General features: G+C 38.7%; 1 protein-coding gene across 2 annotated transcripts in view; it reads right to left on the bottom strand.

Annotated features, from left to right (window-relative positions):
• USP39 (ubiquitin specific peptidase 39) overlaps nt 1-18,427 on the bottom strand; it is a 33,741-nt gene that overhangs the window by 6,065 nt on the left and 9,249 nt on the right. For both annotated transcript variants that reach the window (XM_011369826.1, XM_023536409.1), the window contains exons 6-10: nt 17,803-18,028; nt 16,682-16,759; nt 15,121-15,188; nt 13,857-14,045; nt 1,641-1,783 (exon numbers count right to left, since the gene is read on the bottom strand). In XM_011369826.1, coding sequence (XP_011368128.1) covers nt 1,641-1,783; nt 13,857-14,045; nt 15,121-15,188; nt 16,682-16,759; nt 17,803-18,028 — 704 coding nt within the window. The remainder of the gene's footprint in view (nt 1-1,640; nt 1,784-13,856; nt 14,046-15,120; nt 15,189-16,681; nt 16,760-17,802; nt 18,029-18,427) is intronic.

Here is an 18,427-nt window from a genome sequence, read left to right on the forward strand (position 1 = left end):
AATTTCTGTGGTGACTGAGCAGGAACTACTACCCATACACAGTCCTCTTTCCTCTGTTGCTGCCCTGGAGACCAGAGTACCCCTTCCTACCAGGAACAGACTGGAGACTGTGGCAATTCACAACAGTCCAGATCTAAAATAAAACTCTGATATGCAGATTTTCAAAGAAATCTCCTCTATGGTCCCACTAAAGGTAACAGAAAGCTGGCCTCCACATCCCCAATTTAATTCTACTTGTCACACAAACAAGATGGTAGTGAAGAATAGGAAGAAAAGTGTGGGGAAAGAGAAAGAGAAATTCTTTATTTCTAACTACAAAAGTTTTATATTCTTACCCCTCGCTGTTCTCAGATTCTTGGTAATCATGAAATCAGAAATAACAAAATGTTATACCTGGAAGGACCCCTAGGGCTCATCTAGCTCAAGCCTCTCATTTTATCCATGAGACAATACATCCAGAAAGTATGCAAATAACTTGGCCAACGTCACACAGCCAGGACAGCCCAAAACCCATCTCTTTAAGTTTAGATACTACCCTCTTAAATACCACACAGAGTTAAGAACTGCAACTGTTTCCAAAGGAGAAAATTGGCCGTCCTGGTATAGTTTGGGCAACCAGGTAATGGAAGAGGATAGAGGGAGAAAGAAAAGAGATCAGCATTTGTCCACTACGACTTCCAAACTACTTTGTGAAGTTTTTAAAAAAAATACTATTGAGCTAAGCATCATGTTAATCCTATCATATATCCATCCAAATCCTAAGAAACTGTCTTAGGGCTCTGCTCTTACATTAGCTAAAGGCCAGCAAACAGAGACCTATACTTCTTCCTGCCAACTGTGCCACCAGGTTTCTCCATGTTCTGAGATGTCTTCTTCAGAATGTGAAAAAGATACTCTAAAGAGTGTCTCTTTAGAACTTAAAGCCAACTGCCTACCCCGAAAAGGGTCTTGCAGGAACTTTCTGAATTAGAAGGTGGCAAAGCAAAAGCACCTGGTACAACACCTCCCACTTTCCTTTAAAATACTAATAAATGTTCATTAAAGAAAAACAACGGTATGGTAAACATAAAATAAGACTATACATCAAAATTTATAACTTCCTCATTATTAGGAAGAAATTGGACATATTCCAGACTTCACCCTCTGGAGAAAAAATAAGACAGAAGGACTCCAAGACGAGAAAACAAATCAGTGGTGTCATCCCCACTGTCCATTCCTAACTACAGTGTGCAAGAAGATGCGAGGACCAGCAAATAGATAGACATACTCTAACTGCTCAGGATTATCTTCAAAGCCAGACAGAATCCTACCTGTCCTATCCTACTTTAATCAACCATTCTTCCCTACTACCTGTCCTACCCTACCTTCATCGACTGTTTTTCCCTACATTAAAGGACTACAATTCCCAACAAGCCACAAGAGAAAAGGTAAAAGGATGACTGCCTCCGGGTAAACATTTATCCTTGAGGCCCCTGATATATTTGTAGCCTTCCAATAAAAACCCTTATGTAGTATAGGTAGGCTCTGTTACTTGCAATCTCCAACTAAGTAGTCCAAAATTAATAGTGGTACAAAATACAAAAAGAAATTCAGGCTCACTCCCAAGAGGAAGATAGGGAGGAAGGCAGGGTAATACTCACGTAATAGGGAAGTTGACAATAGTTGGATTCTTCTCCACAAAAAAATTGTTCTTAGTGAATCTCTTAATACAGAAGATTAAATATGGAGGCAGCTTGGTAAGCTGGAAGCGCTTCAGAAAGTTCTCCTTATAAGTCTTATATTCCTAGAAATATAAAATTATCAAATTAGTGCTGGAGTATTGGAGCAAGGGCATGAGTTTTTGTTTTTGTTTTTTAATATAATTTTGCCTTACACTTAGAATTCACAAGACACCTAATCCCAGAAACCACATACAAGGCAGGAATAGCACTTTGGCTAAGGCTAAAATCCTCAATTGTGGGCTGTGTTTCAACCAGCACATGATCATACTATTGAACTCTAACCACAATAATGTGGTATCCGTTCCTACAAAGAAAACGAAACTGTCAAATGAAAAAGAGGATTTGTTAAAAGCTGTAGAATTAAAACCAAGAAAGTCTCACTTAAATCAAAATAAGGAAGAACTTCTGACCATTAGATGTGTGCACCCATGGAACAGGTACTTTTGAAGCAGTGAGAAACCCTCATCATTGAGGGTATTTCAGCAGAGGTATCAACACACAGCTCACATTCCTTCCTCCTCAAAGGTCTCAAGAATTGTGGGTCAAGTGCAATATATCAAGCAACATTTACTGAGGACTTATTCAGCATGTTTGAGGAGATGGAGTGATGGAGGACCCAGGACAATCTCCTAAGCCCAAGAGGTTTAAAAGCTAGTGCATATAAATTTATTTTTCCTTAACACAACACAATTTAGTACAGCAAAAGCTAAGTGACAGGAGTAAAAAACTAATAACCAGAGAATAAACGCCAATGAGAACATCTCTCTCCGGAGTAGCTGAGTTCTGGAGGTAACAAGAGATCTCTTTAGGGACTCCCAAGTTTCCCAGGAAAACATTTTAATTTAAAACTAAGATACCAAAAAACTAATTTAGGATACATATACTCCAAAACCACCTGAATGATGACCTTCTAAAATATCAAGTAAGAGTTTCACTTCCAGGATTACAGCATGAGGAGCTCCAAAGAACTGCTCACCAATAAAACTAGTAAAAAGTATTTAAAAAAAAAAACCACCACCACCACCACCACCACCATTTAAATTCTCTTGAAATGGTCCTAAGAGCATAAAGCAAATGAAGAAACATTTATTAAAGAAAATGTTTTCTAATTTTTTTTCTAAAATGTTAGTAAATCTAATTCAGTAAGAAATATGAGAGTCTATGGTATCTGAACTAAGGCCTGTCTCTTCCTCTCTCTCCTAACTCAGTGAGAGGGAAATTCTCTCCAGACTGGTAAAGCTGACAACACAGGGCTCTCTCCCCTTAGCTCCCAGAGGACTACCTTCCCAAAAGAGGCAGGATGTCAGCATTTCTCATTCCGCCCCCGGCTACCTGTTGCTGAGACTAAGTTTCCAGCGTGTGCCCAAAATACATGAAGCAATGGGAGGTTCAAGATGGCGGCAGCATAGGAGGACACTGAACAAGCTTCCTTGCATCAGTGATTCAAATATACACGTATATTGAGAACAATTACTTTTGGAGACAACTAAGGGCTGAATGAACAGCTTCTGAACAAACTGAAGAGACCTAAGAGGGACAGCTGAGAAACCATGGGAGTCCTTCAGAAACTGTGGGAACTCTCTAGGCTGGAGGAGCTGGTGAGCACCACTGTTTATGATCCCCTACACTGCGATGGGGTGGCTGAGAGCTCTTTGGGTGCTTTGACCAACCTGCAAGATTATGCAGTGTGTTCCCAACTATCCTGCCCAGGGCCTTTTGCCTCCAAACAAAGGGAGCAAGCAGGAATAACAAGGCCTTGTGGACCTGACATCCCTATTGGAAGCTGCTCCAGCCCAGCAGGCTAGTGCCCCAGGCACTATAAGTGCCTGCCCCAAATCTACCCAGCACATAAAGCCTACACAGAGGTCACTTCTTCACAATACCACTTTTGGTTCAACAAACAAGTCTGTGTACAGAAGGCTGGAATGCTGCAGGAACTCTCTAGGGACTGTGGAATTTTTCCAGGGTCGGAGGTCTGGTGAACGCCATTGCCTACATCCACCTCCACCTTGACAGGGTAGACAGGAGCTCTATCCTGGTGCTGTAGCCAACCTGCAAGGTCACCACATTGCATTCCTGGACACATCTCCTAAGCCCACTTCGACCCCACACAAAGGGAGCAAGCAGGATCAACAGGGCATTACTACACACACCTGGCCTTCCTACCCAGAGTCACTCCAGCTCAGTAGACCAGTGCCCTGGACACCTTAGGCATCCACTGGGTTCTTACTGGCCTGCCAAAAACACCCAGCACAAACAGCCTACCCACGGGCCATATCTACATAAGGACACTTTTTCAAGACTGGAAGAGATAGCTATTTTGTCTAATTCATATGAACAAATATAGATAGTCAAACAAAAGAATATCTCCAAATGAAGGAACAAGAAAAATCTTCTGAAAAAGACCCTAAGTAAACAAAAATAATTTGCATCATAAAGAGTTCAAAGAAATGGGCATAAGATGCTCACCAAAGTTGAGAGTGAAACAGAGAAACTTAGGAAGAACTTCAACAAAGAGTTAGAAAGTATAATAGAACCAAGTAGACCTGAAGAACAACCGAAATGAAATAAAAAAAAAACACTTTAGAAGGAGTCAACAACAGATTAGGTAACACAGAAGAACAGATGAGCTACCTGGAAAACATGCTAGTGGAAATCAACCAAACAGAACAGCAAAAAATAAGAATAATAATAATTTTTAAAAACACGATAATTTATAAGGGATCTCTAGGATAACACCAAGCACTCGAACATTTGCATTGCAAGGAAGAAATAGGGAAAGGAAACAGACATCCAAGTCCAGGAAGCACAAAAAGTTCCAAATACAATGAATCCAAAGAGACCCACACCAAGACGTACTATATTTAAAATGGCAAAAGTTAAAGATGAAAAGACAATCTTGAAGCAAGGAGAAAACAAAAAATAATAGACAAAAGAAACCCGATAAGGCTATCAGTTGATTTCTCAGCAGCAACTTTACAGGACAGAAGGGAGTATAGGACATCTTTAAGTGTTGAAAGGAAAGGAACCTAGAATAATTTACCCAGCAAGGTTATCATTCAGAATTGAAGGAGAGAGAGTCTCCCAGACAAGCAAAAACTATAGAAATTCATCACCACTAAACCAGTTTTACCAAAAAAAAAAAAATGTTAAAAGGTTTCCTTTAAGCAGATAAAGAAAGCCCATTACCGGAAATAAAAAAATATGAGAAAGGAAAAAAAACCTCACGCAAAGCCAAATATTTAATAAATACAGTGAATTGGACATTTAAAAAGCTATTGCAAAGGTCAAAAAAAATATATCAAACTCAAACTATAAGTAGTTAAGAGATACACTATACAAAAAGGTCTAAAACATGACATCAATAACAAAGCATGGAGGGGGAAGTAAAAATGTAGTCTTTATAGAATATATTAGAACTCAAATGTCTGTCAGCTTAAAATAGACTGCTACAGATATAGGATGATATATATAAACCTCATGGTAACAACAAACCAAAAACCTCCAAAAGATATACAAAGAATAAAGAGAAAAGAACGAAGGGAAAATTCTAAAGAAAACCAGCAAACCACAAGAAGTCAAGAGAAGAAAGGAACAGAAGGGAACTAAAAAATAACAAAAAAAATTTAACAAAATGGTAATCAGTACATACTTAACATGTAAATGGGTTAAATGCTCCAATAAAAAGACATAGGCTGGCTGAATGTATTAAAAAACATGACCCATCTATATAGTGCTTACTAGAGACTCACCCTAAATCAAGACATAGAGATTGAAAGTAAAGTGATGGAAAAAGATAGTCCATGCAAATAGAAACAAAAAGAAAGCTGGGGTAGCAATACTCATATCAGAAAAAATAAACTTTAAAAACAAAAAATGTAAAAAAAGACAAAAATATAACATAACTATAAAGGGCCAATCCAAAAGGATATATAAATTGTAAACATCCACATACCCAGCCATAGGAGCACCTAAATATTTAAAGCAATTATTAACGGATGTAAAGGAAGAAATGTACAGTAATACAATAATACTAAGGAAGTTTAATACCCCACTCACACCAATGGATAAATCATCCAGACAGAAAATTAATATGGAAATAATGGCCTTAAATGTCACATTAGACCAGATCGACTTAATAGACATTTATAGAACATTCATCCAAAAACTACAGAATACACGTTTTTTCCCCAACTGCACATGGAACATTTTCCAGGACAGATCACATATTAGGCCACAAAACAAGCTTCAGTAAATTCAAGAAGATTGAAATCATATCAAGCATCCTTTCCGACCACAAGGGTATGAAGCTAGAAATCAACTACAGAAAGACAAATGGAAAAAATTTAAATACGTGGAGACTAAACAACATGCTACTAAACCACCAATGGCTCATAGAACTCAAACAGGAAATCAAAAACTATTTTGAAACAAATGAAAACGCAACTTTTCAAAATGTATGAGATATAGCAAAAACAGTTCTCAGAAGGAAACTCATAGCTATACAGATGTACTTCAAGAAAAATCACAATCTAACTCTACATCTGAAGGAACTAGAAAAAGGACAAACAAACCCAAAGTAAACAGAAGGAAGGAAATAAGTTCAAGGCAGAAATAAACAAAACAGAACTTTAAAAAGCAGAAAAGATCAATGATACTAAGAGCTAGTTCTTTGAAAAGCAAACAAAAAATTACAAACCTTTAGCCAAACTCAAGGAAAAAAAGAGAACCCAAATAAATAAAATCATAAATGAAAGAAAAGTTACAACCAACATCACGGAAATACAAAGAATCATTAAAGAATACTACAACTATTATACACCAACAAATTCAAGAATCTAGAAGAAACTAATTGAAGCAGTAATCAAAAGATTCCCAACAAATAACAGTCCAGGACCAGACTGCTTCACAGATGAATTCTACCAAACTTTCAAAGAATGCCTATCCTTACACTATTTCAAAAAAATTAGAGAAAGGAACACTTCCAAAAATCATTCTATAAAGTCAGCATTATCCTCATACCAAAACCAGACAAAAATATTACAAAAAAAGAAAATTCCAGGCCAATTTCCCTGATGAACATAGACACAAAAATTCTCAACATAATATTAGCAAACTGAATTCAACAATACAGTAAAAGGATTACACACCATGACCAAGTGAGATTCATCCCAGAGGGGCAAAGACAGCCCAACATCCACAAATCAATCAACGATCCACATCACATTCACAAAATAAAAGATTAAAAAATCATATGGTCATCTCAACAGGTGCATAAAAGGCACAAAATGCAACATCTTTTTATGGTTAAAAACTCTCAACAAAGTGGGTATAGAAGGAATATCTCAATGTCATAAAGTATATGACAAACCCACCGCTAATATACTCAGTTAGTAAAAAGTTGAAAGCTTTTCCTTTAAGATCAGGAAAAAGATAAGATGACCATTATCACTTCTATTCAACATAATATTGGAAGTGCTAGCCACAGCAACCAGACAAGAAAAAGAAATAAAAAGCATCCAAATCAGAAAGAAAGAAGTAAAAGTGTTATTACTTGCAGGTGATATGATACTATATAAAACCCTAGAGACTCCATCAAAAAACTATCAGAAAACTATTAGAACTAATAAATGAATTCAGTAAAGTTGCAGGATATAGAATCAATGTACAAAAATCTGTTGAGTTTCTATACACCAACAGTGATCAGAAGGAGAAATTAAGAAAATAATCTCATTTACAACAAAAAGCATAAACTAGAAAAAAACTTAACCAAAGAAGTGAAAGACTTATACTCTGAAAACTATAAGACACTGAAGAAAGAAAATGAAGAAGATACAAATAAATGCAAAGATACACCTTGGCTCATGTATTAGAAGGGTAAATCCTGTTAAAATGTCCTTATTACCTAAAAACAGTATATACAAATTCAATGCAATTCCCTATTAAAATACCAAAAGCATTCATCTCAGAATTAGAACTAATCCTAAAATTTATATAGAACCACAAGACCACGAAGAATGGAAGGAGTTTTTAAAAAGAACAAAGTAAGAGGTATCACACTCCCTGATAAACTATACTATCCTGATAAACTATACTATAAAGCCACAATGATCAAAAAAGGATGGTCCTGGCATAAAAAGTTATATAAATCAATGGAATAGAGCACCCAGAAATAAATCTTCGCTTCTATGGTCAATTAATCTATGACAAACGAGGCAAAGATATATAATGGGGTAAAGACAGTCTCTTCAGTAAGTACTAATGGCAAAAAAATGAAATTAGACAACTTTCTTACACCATACAAACAAACCAAAAACAACTCAAAATGGCTTAAACACTTAAACGTTAAGACCTGGAACCACAGGTGAATGTGTGTGTCTCTTTCTCACCCCCCTCATATGTCACATTCGTCACTCCAGCAGCATGTGCCATGTGAGTCCTGCCTGTGTGTCACCGTGTTTGCACCTGCATGACTCCACAACTTCGTGCCCATGATTCCCCGCACAAGTCCGTCCCCCACATTTGTATGTGGGTGACTCCATCAGTTTGTGCCTTTGCTGGTGTGTAAACTGTGAATATAACTCAGTATATACCCACTGGACCCACTGAGGCACAGTGGCCAGAGCAGGGCCACAGCCTGAGGGACATGGACAGGACCTTATGCTCCTGAGACCACGAGATCCAGTACCAAGACATGAAATCTTGGTAAGTAGCTCAGGAGCTGGGATGGCAGGACTCCTGGCCATCGCTGCCGCCCAGAGCTCAGAGCTGAGTGAAGCTTGGACACCTGAGGATCAGTTCAAGGACCAGCAGTTATGGCTGGAGGCCCGCGGGAAAGAGCTGCCAAAGACAGTGCCAGGGAGTGTAGTGACCTCGGCGGTGTCCTGGGAACCAGACCAAGCCCTGCAGTGACCCAGATGGCCCGCAGGCCCCGGAGGCGCGGAGCCCCAGGAAAGAGCCCGGAGCGGAAGGACACAGAGGTCGGGGTTAGCAAGAAGCCATGGAAGTGCGAGGACTGCGACCACTTGGTGCTCACGCTGCACCACCAGGTGACATACACCGGGAAGAAACCATTTCGCCTGCCCAAAATGCAGCCGAGCCTTCGGCCAGCGCATGCGCATAGTCAAACAGCCACGCACATACGCCAAGTGTGTAAGGCCTTCAGCCAGGGCTCGGAGCTCACACTGCACCAGAGCACACACACCTGGGTGTGCCCGTACGCGTGCCCCGAGTACAACAAGGCCTTCCACAACCACGCCTACTTGATCCAGCACCACATCGTGCACACCAGCGAACAGCCCTACAAGTGCGGCTGCAGCAGCACGGCCTTCAGCTTCTCCTCCACCCTCATTTGGCACCAGAGGGTTGACAAGACGCCCCAAAAGCGAGTGTGGCCCGTGCGGGGGCACCCCTGCCCAGCTGACACATCTGACCTGATACCTGAGGTTGTACTGGAAGGAGAAGCCCTTTAAGCCCCCTGCTACCCTGAAAGGGAACCAGGGCTCAGAGAAGCTCCAAGGTCACACAGGGAGGAAGTCATAGGGCCAGGACTGCACCCCACATCTGCTGGACTACCCACCACCACCTCCTTGATCCAAAATTATAAATGTGACCCACCAAAACAGACCCAAAGAAATATCTGAGAGGCTATGGCTGGCCTTGTAATAATTGATTTCATGACTGAGCAGGCATTTGTTCGATAAATTAAATTGGATTAAAAAAAAAAAAAAAAAGACCTGGAACCACAAAACAACTAGAAGAAAACACAGGCAATAAACTCTCTGACATCACTCCTAGCAACACCTATTTGGATATGTCTCCTCAGGCAAGGGAAACAAAAGAAAAAAATAAATAAATGGGAGTACATCATATTAAAAAGTTTTTACAAAGTGAAGGAAACCACCAACAAAACAAAAAGACAACCTACTGAATGGGAGAAGATTATTTGCCAATGATATATTTGATAAGGGGTGAATATCCAAAATATATAAGGAACTCATACAACTTAACACCAAAAAGATAAATAATCCAATTAAAAAATGGGCAGAGGACCTGAACAGACATTTCCCCAAAGTGGACATACAGATAGCCAAAAGACATATGAAAAGATGCTCAACATCACTAATCATCAGAGAAATGAAAATTAAAACCGCAATGAGAAATCACCTCATCCCTGTCAGAATGGCTATTATCAATAAACCAAAAAATAACAAGTGCTGGTAGTAAAAAGGGAACCCTTGTACACTGTTGGTGGAATTGTAAATTAGTGCAACCACTATGGAAAACAGAATGGAGATTCCTCAAAAAATTAAAAATTGAGCTGCCATATGAGCCAGAAATTCTACTTCTTGGTATTAATTTGAGGAAAAGAAAAACATTAATTCAAAAAAATATATGCAGCTCTATGTTCACTGCAGCATTACTAGTAATAGCTGAAATATGGAAGTAAATTACATGTCCATCAATAGATGATGTGATGTGCACACATACACACACACAGGAATATTATTCAGCAATAAAAAAATGAAATCTTGCCATTTGCGACAACATGGATGGACCTAGAGGATATTATGCTAAGTGATATGTATGGCATCTAAAAACAAAACAAAGCAAAAATGAATAAACAAAACAAAATGGAAACAAATATAGAAAACATGCTGACGGTTGCCGAAGGGGAAGTGATGTAGGAATGAGACTGAAAAAAAAAATACATGAAACAAAAACTGACAAAAACAAGAGGAAAACAGAAAATTCAATAATAGTGGCTGGAGACTTTAATATCCCACTTTTAACAGTGGACAGAACAACTAGGCAGAAGATCAACAAAGAAAGAAAATTGCAATATTATTACAAAATTATAATCAACAAGATCCAACAGCAACACTCCACCAGCAACAACAAAATGTCCATTCTTCCCAAGGACATGTGGAACACTCTCCAGGACAGACCATATGCTAGTCCATAAAACAAACCTCAACAAATTTAGAAGAGAAATAATAAAGTAAATTCTCTATGAAACTAGAAACCAACAACAGAAAGAAAATTGGGAAACTCACAAATATGAGGAAATTAAACGACACACTCCTGAATAACCAATGAATCAAAGAAGAAATTAAGAAAAATTACAAAATAATTTGAGATTAATTAAACAAAGCATACATATAAAAACTTATGGGATGCAGTTAAAGCAGTAATTAAGAGGGAAATTTAAAGCTGTAAATGCCTATACTGAAAAAGAAGATCTCAAATCAATAACATTCTACCTAAAACAGAAAAAAGTGCAAACTAAACCTAAGGCAAGCAGAAAAAAGAAACAAAAAATATTAGAGCAGGAATTAATGAAATAGAGAATAGAAAAGCGATATTTAAGAAATCAATGAAACCAAAAGCTGGTCCTTTAAAGAGACAAGCTTTTAACTAGACTGACCAAGGAAAAAAAGAAAATATTCAACAAGTAAATGAAAAGATGCTTAATATCATTAGTCATCAGGGAAGTACAAATGAAAACCATAATGAGATATCACTTCACACCTACTAGGAAACCTATAATCCACAAAACAAATAAGAACAGGTAATGGTGAAGATGTAGAGAAACTGGAACACACACACTGCTGGTGGAAATACAAACTAGTGCAGGCACTTTGGAAAACAGTCTGGCAGCTCCTCAAATGACTAAATATAAGAGTTACCATATGACTCAGTAATTCCACTCCTTAATGTCCACACAAGAGAAGTGAAAACACAGCTACACAAAACTCGCAGACTAATGTTTACAGCAGCATTATTTGTAATAGCCAAAAGGTGGAAACAATCCCAAAATGCTAATCAACTGATGAACAAATAAAATATGATGTATTCAAACAATGAGATATTATTATGCTGCAAAAGGAATGATATATGCTACAACACAGATGAACCTTCAAAAACATAACACTAAGTGAAAGAAGTCAGTCACAAGAAGACTATATAGTATGAGATTCCATTTATATGAAATGTCTAGAACAGGCAAATCTATAGAGGCAGAAAGTAGATTAGTAGTTCCCTAGGGCTGGGAGAGCTAAGGGAATTGGGATGATAACTAAAGGATAAAAAATGTTGATGATGAAAATGTTCTAAAACTGACTGTGGTGATGGTTGTACTTATCTATGAATACAGTAAAAACCACTGAATTGTAAACTTTAAATTGGTTAATTGTATGATATGTGAATCATCTCTCACTAAACCTGTTACTTTTTAAAAATCAAGTACCCCTGCCACATGACGAGTAAGCCGAGAGCATTAAGCTGAGAGATGTAAAAGCTTTCTTTCTATCTCTAGAACATATACCACAGCCATACCTTCTTACAGGTAAATTTCTTATCATCTAAAGGTATAAGCACTGTTGGGAAAAAAAAGTCTCTGTATTTTTATGAAGTAACTCATCTCTGTGTGGCTGAAATAAAATACTGTATTAAATGAAAAAAAAAGTCAAGTAAATGCCAAGAGACTTCACTGCCCACATTTGTATCCATGCACAAATTGACATTAGGAAGCACAATTTTTAATTATCTCAGACTAGTGAAGGATGGACACATTTTAACACCTAAATGATGTCACAGCTTAACTTACAACGGTTTCTCAGGAGTTCATGAAAAAACATGGGATGGTGGCAAGAATTTCACCATAGACATCAGTATCACATTCACAGAGCAAGAAGCAATTTGGTTTTAGCTAAACATCACATTATAACAACAGTATTAATCACTTTAATTGATTTCAAAGTTTTGTTTGTATATAATTTTATACTTGCTTAAAAGTTGTAGGTATAGGAATTTATATAGCGTTTACATTTATACTAATTTAAGTAATACTATAGTAAGAATAAATTTAAATCAACAGTAAGAGTCCATGGGAATCTTAATATCATTAAGTTCGAACAAAGAGTGGTGATAGGGATCAAATGGCATAGTTGAAAAGTCAGATGAGTTTAGATCCCCAGGTCTGTCACTTCAAACAAATAAAATAAAGAAACTGAGCTACATGAGCCCCAAGGTCTCTCTTTCATCTCACAAAAATAAAAGGAGTCTACGAAACAGGTCTTTTATTCTAGGTATCATTGTTACCTATCTCTGTGCTTGTGTGTGTGCACACACATGTGTGTGCAACATAGGCAGCTGCAATTGTCCTTGTTTTTGCTTATTACGCTTGCTAACAGTTCCTGACAACTAACTTAGATGTTAGATGGAAAGAGTAATGGGGGTTAGGAAAGGTGTGTTTTAGAGACTTCTTTGGGTGGCTGCCTAGCTCATAATTCTCCCTTCAAAGTAAGCTCCCTATTCACAGGGTCCTTGAGCAGATCTTTCAACTCCCTCCTGGGAACCTGGAGCAGAGTAGCAGAAGCTGCAGAGTGGAGCAGCTGAGATGAGGTTAATGGCAGCCTTTATAAGGGACAGTCAACAGACTACCACTTCTTGGAACCCCTTTCTCTAGTTCCCATCCTTCCCAAATCCTGCTCAGCTCAAGTATTCTAAGATCCTAAGAGGTGCTTTCCAATAAAGTTCCTCTTTTACTTTAGTCTTTTGTTGGTATTTAATATCTGAAAACAAGAGCCTTGGTTAATAAAAAGAGCAGAAAAGGTATGGAATGAAGCGTCAAGGTTAAAAAAAAAAGATTCTTCCAGTAAAGAATCAAAAAAGGATAATCTGTCTAAGATGCAGAAGGGACTTAAACCAAGAAACAGTTAACTCGGCAGATAAAAGGAAACATTTAACTTGATACAGTAAGAATAAATTATTTCACTTTATTTAAATATTAGTTGGTTTTTTCCACTTTCATATTGATGTTATATTTTTTAAAAGAGGGGAGTTTTTCCAACTTTTGTGAGTTTCCACTATGCTAAATATCCCTTTTTCCTCCATCTAACCAGAGGCAGAAGGTTTAAAGGATTATGTAAGAGGTGTAAGAGAGGCCACTGTAATTCAAGCTAAGAGTTGAGGGCGATCAGCTAGAAAAAGCATGGAGTCTGGGAGGCTCACTAAAGGCAATACACTTTATAATAAATTCATTACACACATGTGGCAATTTCCAAGTATAAAAAGAAAATGAAAAAGTCAAGGGAGAGAAATATTAGCAGAGCAGGTATACAAATGGGCCACCTTTTCAGTGATGCCATTGAACTTGGCCAGGATATTGAAGAGCGGCACTTGGGGAATGATGAGCTGCTCCTTCTCATCCTTGTAGAGCGGGGCGGTAGGAAGGTCCAGTGTCAGGTACATAAAGGTGGATTCCACCATTGTCTCCTGGTACTCATCATTATGGAGCAGCTGCTCTTTTTCTTCTGCTGGCTAAAAATGAGTGAAAAGAAAAAGGAGGGTGGGAGAAAGGAGTGTGAGCAGCAAGAAACCACCACAGATAGAAACAATGTTTTTATTTACATCTGCTTCCTTTCATATTGAAGTGGAGTCAACAGATTGGGCAGTAGTGCCACCTGATTAGATTAGTGCCGAGGACAGATGAGCTTCCATCTTCAGAGAGATTTTACTTAAATACCAGGCTATTTTAAAAGCTTTTAGGGGGCTTCTGGTTAAAATGGCAGAGTAGATAAACGCTGTGCTGACCTCTTCTCACAACCACATCAAAATTACAACTAAACTACATACAGAACAGCCATCATTGGGAGTTGCCTGAAGTCTAGATGAACAGAAGTCCCACAACTGGGGACATATAAAAGAAGCCCCCTTGAGAACAACATGGATGGACCTAGAAGGAGTAAGTCAGACAGAGAAAGACAAATGCCATATGATTTCATTTACATGTGGAATCTAAAGAACAAAATGAACAAAACAGGAACAAACTCATTCAGAGAACATTTTGATGGTTGACAGATGGGAGGGGGATTGGGGAAGGTGGGTAAAAAGCGGGAAGGGATTAAGAAGTACAAATTGGTAGCTACAAAATAGTCATGGGGATGTAAAGTACAGAATAGGGAGTAAATAATATTGTAATGACTATGTATGGTGTCGGCTGGGTACTAGATTTATTGGGGTAATCACTTCGTACTATATAAATGTCTAATCACCACGTGGTACACCTGAAACTATGCCAACTGTAATTGAAAAAATTTTAAACTGTTTAATAAATAAATAAAAGCTTTTAGATGATCTAGAAAGCCTGAGCTTCTGAAAAAACACACCAGCACCACCTAGTGGCCAGGCCACTTAAACCAGCAAATCCTATCCAACTACTAATTCCCAAACTTAAGCACACACTGATGTACTAGGAACCTGAGGGAACTACCACTTGGCAGTTTTTTTGTAGACCCTATTCCTGGGGCAAGAGGACTTTCTAAGCATCTCTTTGTCAACCCTACATCCCCCTAGAAATATAAATCAGTCTGAGACTCAGATTCAACCCACTTACCAGATCAGGATGAGGAAGCTTTTTAGTGAAGATCCTCATGGACCCCTGGAAAACATCAGTCACAATAGCTGTACAAATAGAAATCAGAATGTTCTGTCAGGCTGGAAAGCACTTCCACAATATAGTCCTAACTTCTGGAATAAACCAGCAGCTTCCAGCATAAGACCCAAAACTGTCACTAAACACAGAAGTACCTTTTAATATATACCACCATGGTACCTTTATAACTATCTGTATAAATAATTTTATGCTCATCTTCCCCAGAAAAGGCCCTTTGACCCTCTAGCATAAGGCTTGGCCCTTAAAATTTAAGTGCATTTGAAATGAATGATTTACAGAGCCTGAAGATTTATGAATCACAGAAAATTCACAAGCACAAGATACAGCTGACCCTTGAACAATATGGGTTTGAACTGCGTGGGTCCATTATATGCAGATGTTTTTAAATAAACACGTAAATGTATTTTATGATTGTCTTAATAACATTTTCTTTCCTCTAGCTTCTTTTATTGTAAGAATACAGAAAATAATACATATAACATACAAACTATGTGTTAATCAACTGTATATATTATTGGTAAGGCTTCCAGTTAACAGCAGGCAATTAGTAGTTGGGGAAGTCAAAAATTACACACAGATTTTCAACTGCACAGGAGGTCAGTATCCCAACCCCCATGTTGGTTCAAGGGTCAACTACACATCAAAGGACCCTCCCATGACCACATGCTGCCTGCAAAGGGAAACAATGTTTATCATGCATTGGACATAAAAGGAAAATGGCAAGAAAGAAGCAGAATAGAACCAAAGAACTAAGACAAAAATTACAACAGGGTTCTAGAACCCTCACAGGACACAAGTCAGAGAACTCAGAGGGTGTGTACAGGCTGAAGACACATGGTAGAAGAGCAGGACCACCTAGTAGAAAGGGCACCAGGCCATACTCTCACATCAAGAAAACATCAAGAGCATCACAACACAGAAAGAAGACAGGAAGAAAACTGCATTAGGTCTCCAAAATTATTCACCTAGCTCAGCAGTCTCTGAACTAATTGGCATTCATGAAAAATGTCTAACTACTGCTAAGCCAACATGGATGCTAAGGGACATAGGGACTTAAAGTATGAGAATCTGTGTGGTAGCCAGCCTCATTTCTCCAAGTACAGGCTCGGGGCAAGAAACTAGCTTTTTAGTATGTATTACCAGTCAACTTGTAAGTCAGGCAAGCCATCTACTGAGTCCTCTTCATATTAACTCTTGCACAGACAGAGGACTAGAAGTCTATAACATGCTGCCCAGTCCTGGTGTTTGAAACTGGGTCAGGGTTTCTAGAGCACAGTTATATCTATTTCCATTTATTAAAAATGCCACTGGCTATAACCATAGACTGATAAAGAAAAATGAAGAGCAGCCTATTCAGGAACAAAATTTAGCCCATGTATCCACAGGTATCACCATAACACAAAAAGATAAACTGTAAATTAGAAAAAGATGGGAAGTACAAACTGTTCTTAAAAGAAAGCAAACAAAAAAGAGCTCCCTTTCACAAAATGACATGACTTACTCTTCTTTTTCTTCTTTGTGCCCCCTAGAGCTGAGTGCAGAGCATTCAGAAACCAAGACAGAAAGTCGACTCCATCCCCTGGAAAAGAAGGGAGGGACGTGTTGAAGTTGAGAGGCAGTATGATAACCGAAACCACACACTGGTTGGCTTGACTCCATGTTCATGATTGCCTCCTTCCTCTGGGGCCACGCCATCCCATCCCCTAGACATCTCCCCTATCCAGCCATTAAATGCTGGCGCTCCTCAAGGTCAAGCTCTCTACTCTCTCCCGAGGTTCTCTGATCCAACCAGAACCTTCAGTCATCATCTCTCCAAACCTGTATCTCATCAACCAATAAAAGCCATTATTAAACTTCCCCTCTAAGTCACTCAGCCAGGGTGTTTTTAAACATAACTCTGAAGTCATATCTCTGCTTAAAAGCCTTCATTGACTCCCCATTGTTGTCCTCTCTACCTGGAATGCCCCCAACCTGCTTCCCCCTCTACCTAAAACTCCCTGCTCCATGCTCTCTCCCACACAGCATACTTTGCTTCCTTTATCACAGCACTTAACACCCTATAATCACCTTTTTACATAATTATCTTCTCCACTAGTATGGGGGCTCCTGGAAGAGAAAATTTGTGTTTCTTATCCCTGTAGCTCTAAAGCCTGCAACAACCATGAATAAATGGCAAATAAACTGACAGTGATGCTAGAGGATAAGAGATCCAGGTACGGAGAACTACAAAGTGTCCACTTCACTCGTGGTAATAACTAACTGGGTTTGGAAAGATAAAAACGTCAAAATAGTTCATCAGAATAGTCTGCTACACGACAAAATAAGTAGCAAAGGTGGCAAGTGCTTAATAAGGGCTGATGTCTTTCCTAGCTTCCTGGTTTTCACCTGAATCATACAGATTACTTTACCAAGTAAGACAGACTTTCTAGCCACCTGAAATCTCTTGGGAATCTGAGCAGCACAGGCTGATGAAAAAAGAATGAGGAACCTAACCCCACTACCCATTGGACGGACAAGGACGCTCTGGTTACTCTAAGGTTCAACGTAAAGTGGAAGTAAATTTGTTCATTGAACTAGTTTTATTTCACTAAAGTCAAAAAACATGAATGACTTGCTCCTTACCTTGCTTGGTGATCTGAAAAGTCTTCTTGCTGCAAAGGACAACAGCCTGAAGCATTTCATGAGGAGAGACATGCGCCTTGAAATTTCGAGGGTTCCAGAGCTTTCTCATCAGCTCTCCAAAACGCTGGACCAACAAGAACATGATATCCCCGGGAGGACGCTTGATGTTCTTATAATTATCTTCTTCCAGAAAGTAGTTCCGAAGAGGAGGAACGTTAGACAGAGCCTGGAAGTCAAACACTCCGATTAATCCAAAGCCCCTCTGTAGGACCTCTGGGAGCCAAGCTCTTCCAACTAAAGTTCTTCTAATAGAACTGTGCCTGTGATGGATGGCCTTAAAGAGTCAGAAGTAAACACTCATATTTAGAGTTCACGTTACAACAACATCCCTCCTATAGAGTCTCATACAAAGTCCAGTTCTGCAGACACTTTGTTGACATGGATATGACAAAGGAGTTTTGAAAAAAGGTATTCAAATCCCTGTTGACCGACCAGCTTATTTAATAATTTTCTTTGTTTACTCTAATTAAGCCTGTGACTATGATTGGATTCATAAAGAACTGAAGGCTATAAACTCAAATGCTCTTCATCATCCATTTGGCGTAGGCAGAAGATAACTATCTGG

This window comes from Pteropus vampyrus, unplaced genomic scaffold (genome assembly GCF_000151845.1).
Source record: "Pteropus vampyrus isolate Shadow unplaced genomic scaffold, Pvam_2.0 Scaffold156, whole genome shotgun sequence".
NCBI lineage: Eukaryota > Metazoa > Chordata > Mammalia > Chiroptera > Pteropodidae > Pteropus > Pteropus vampyrus.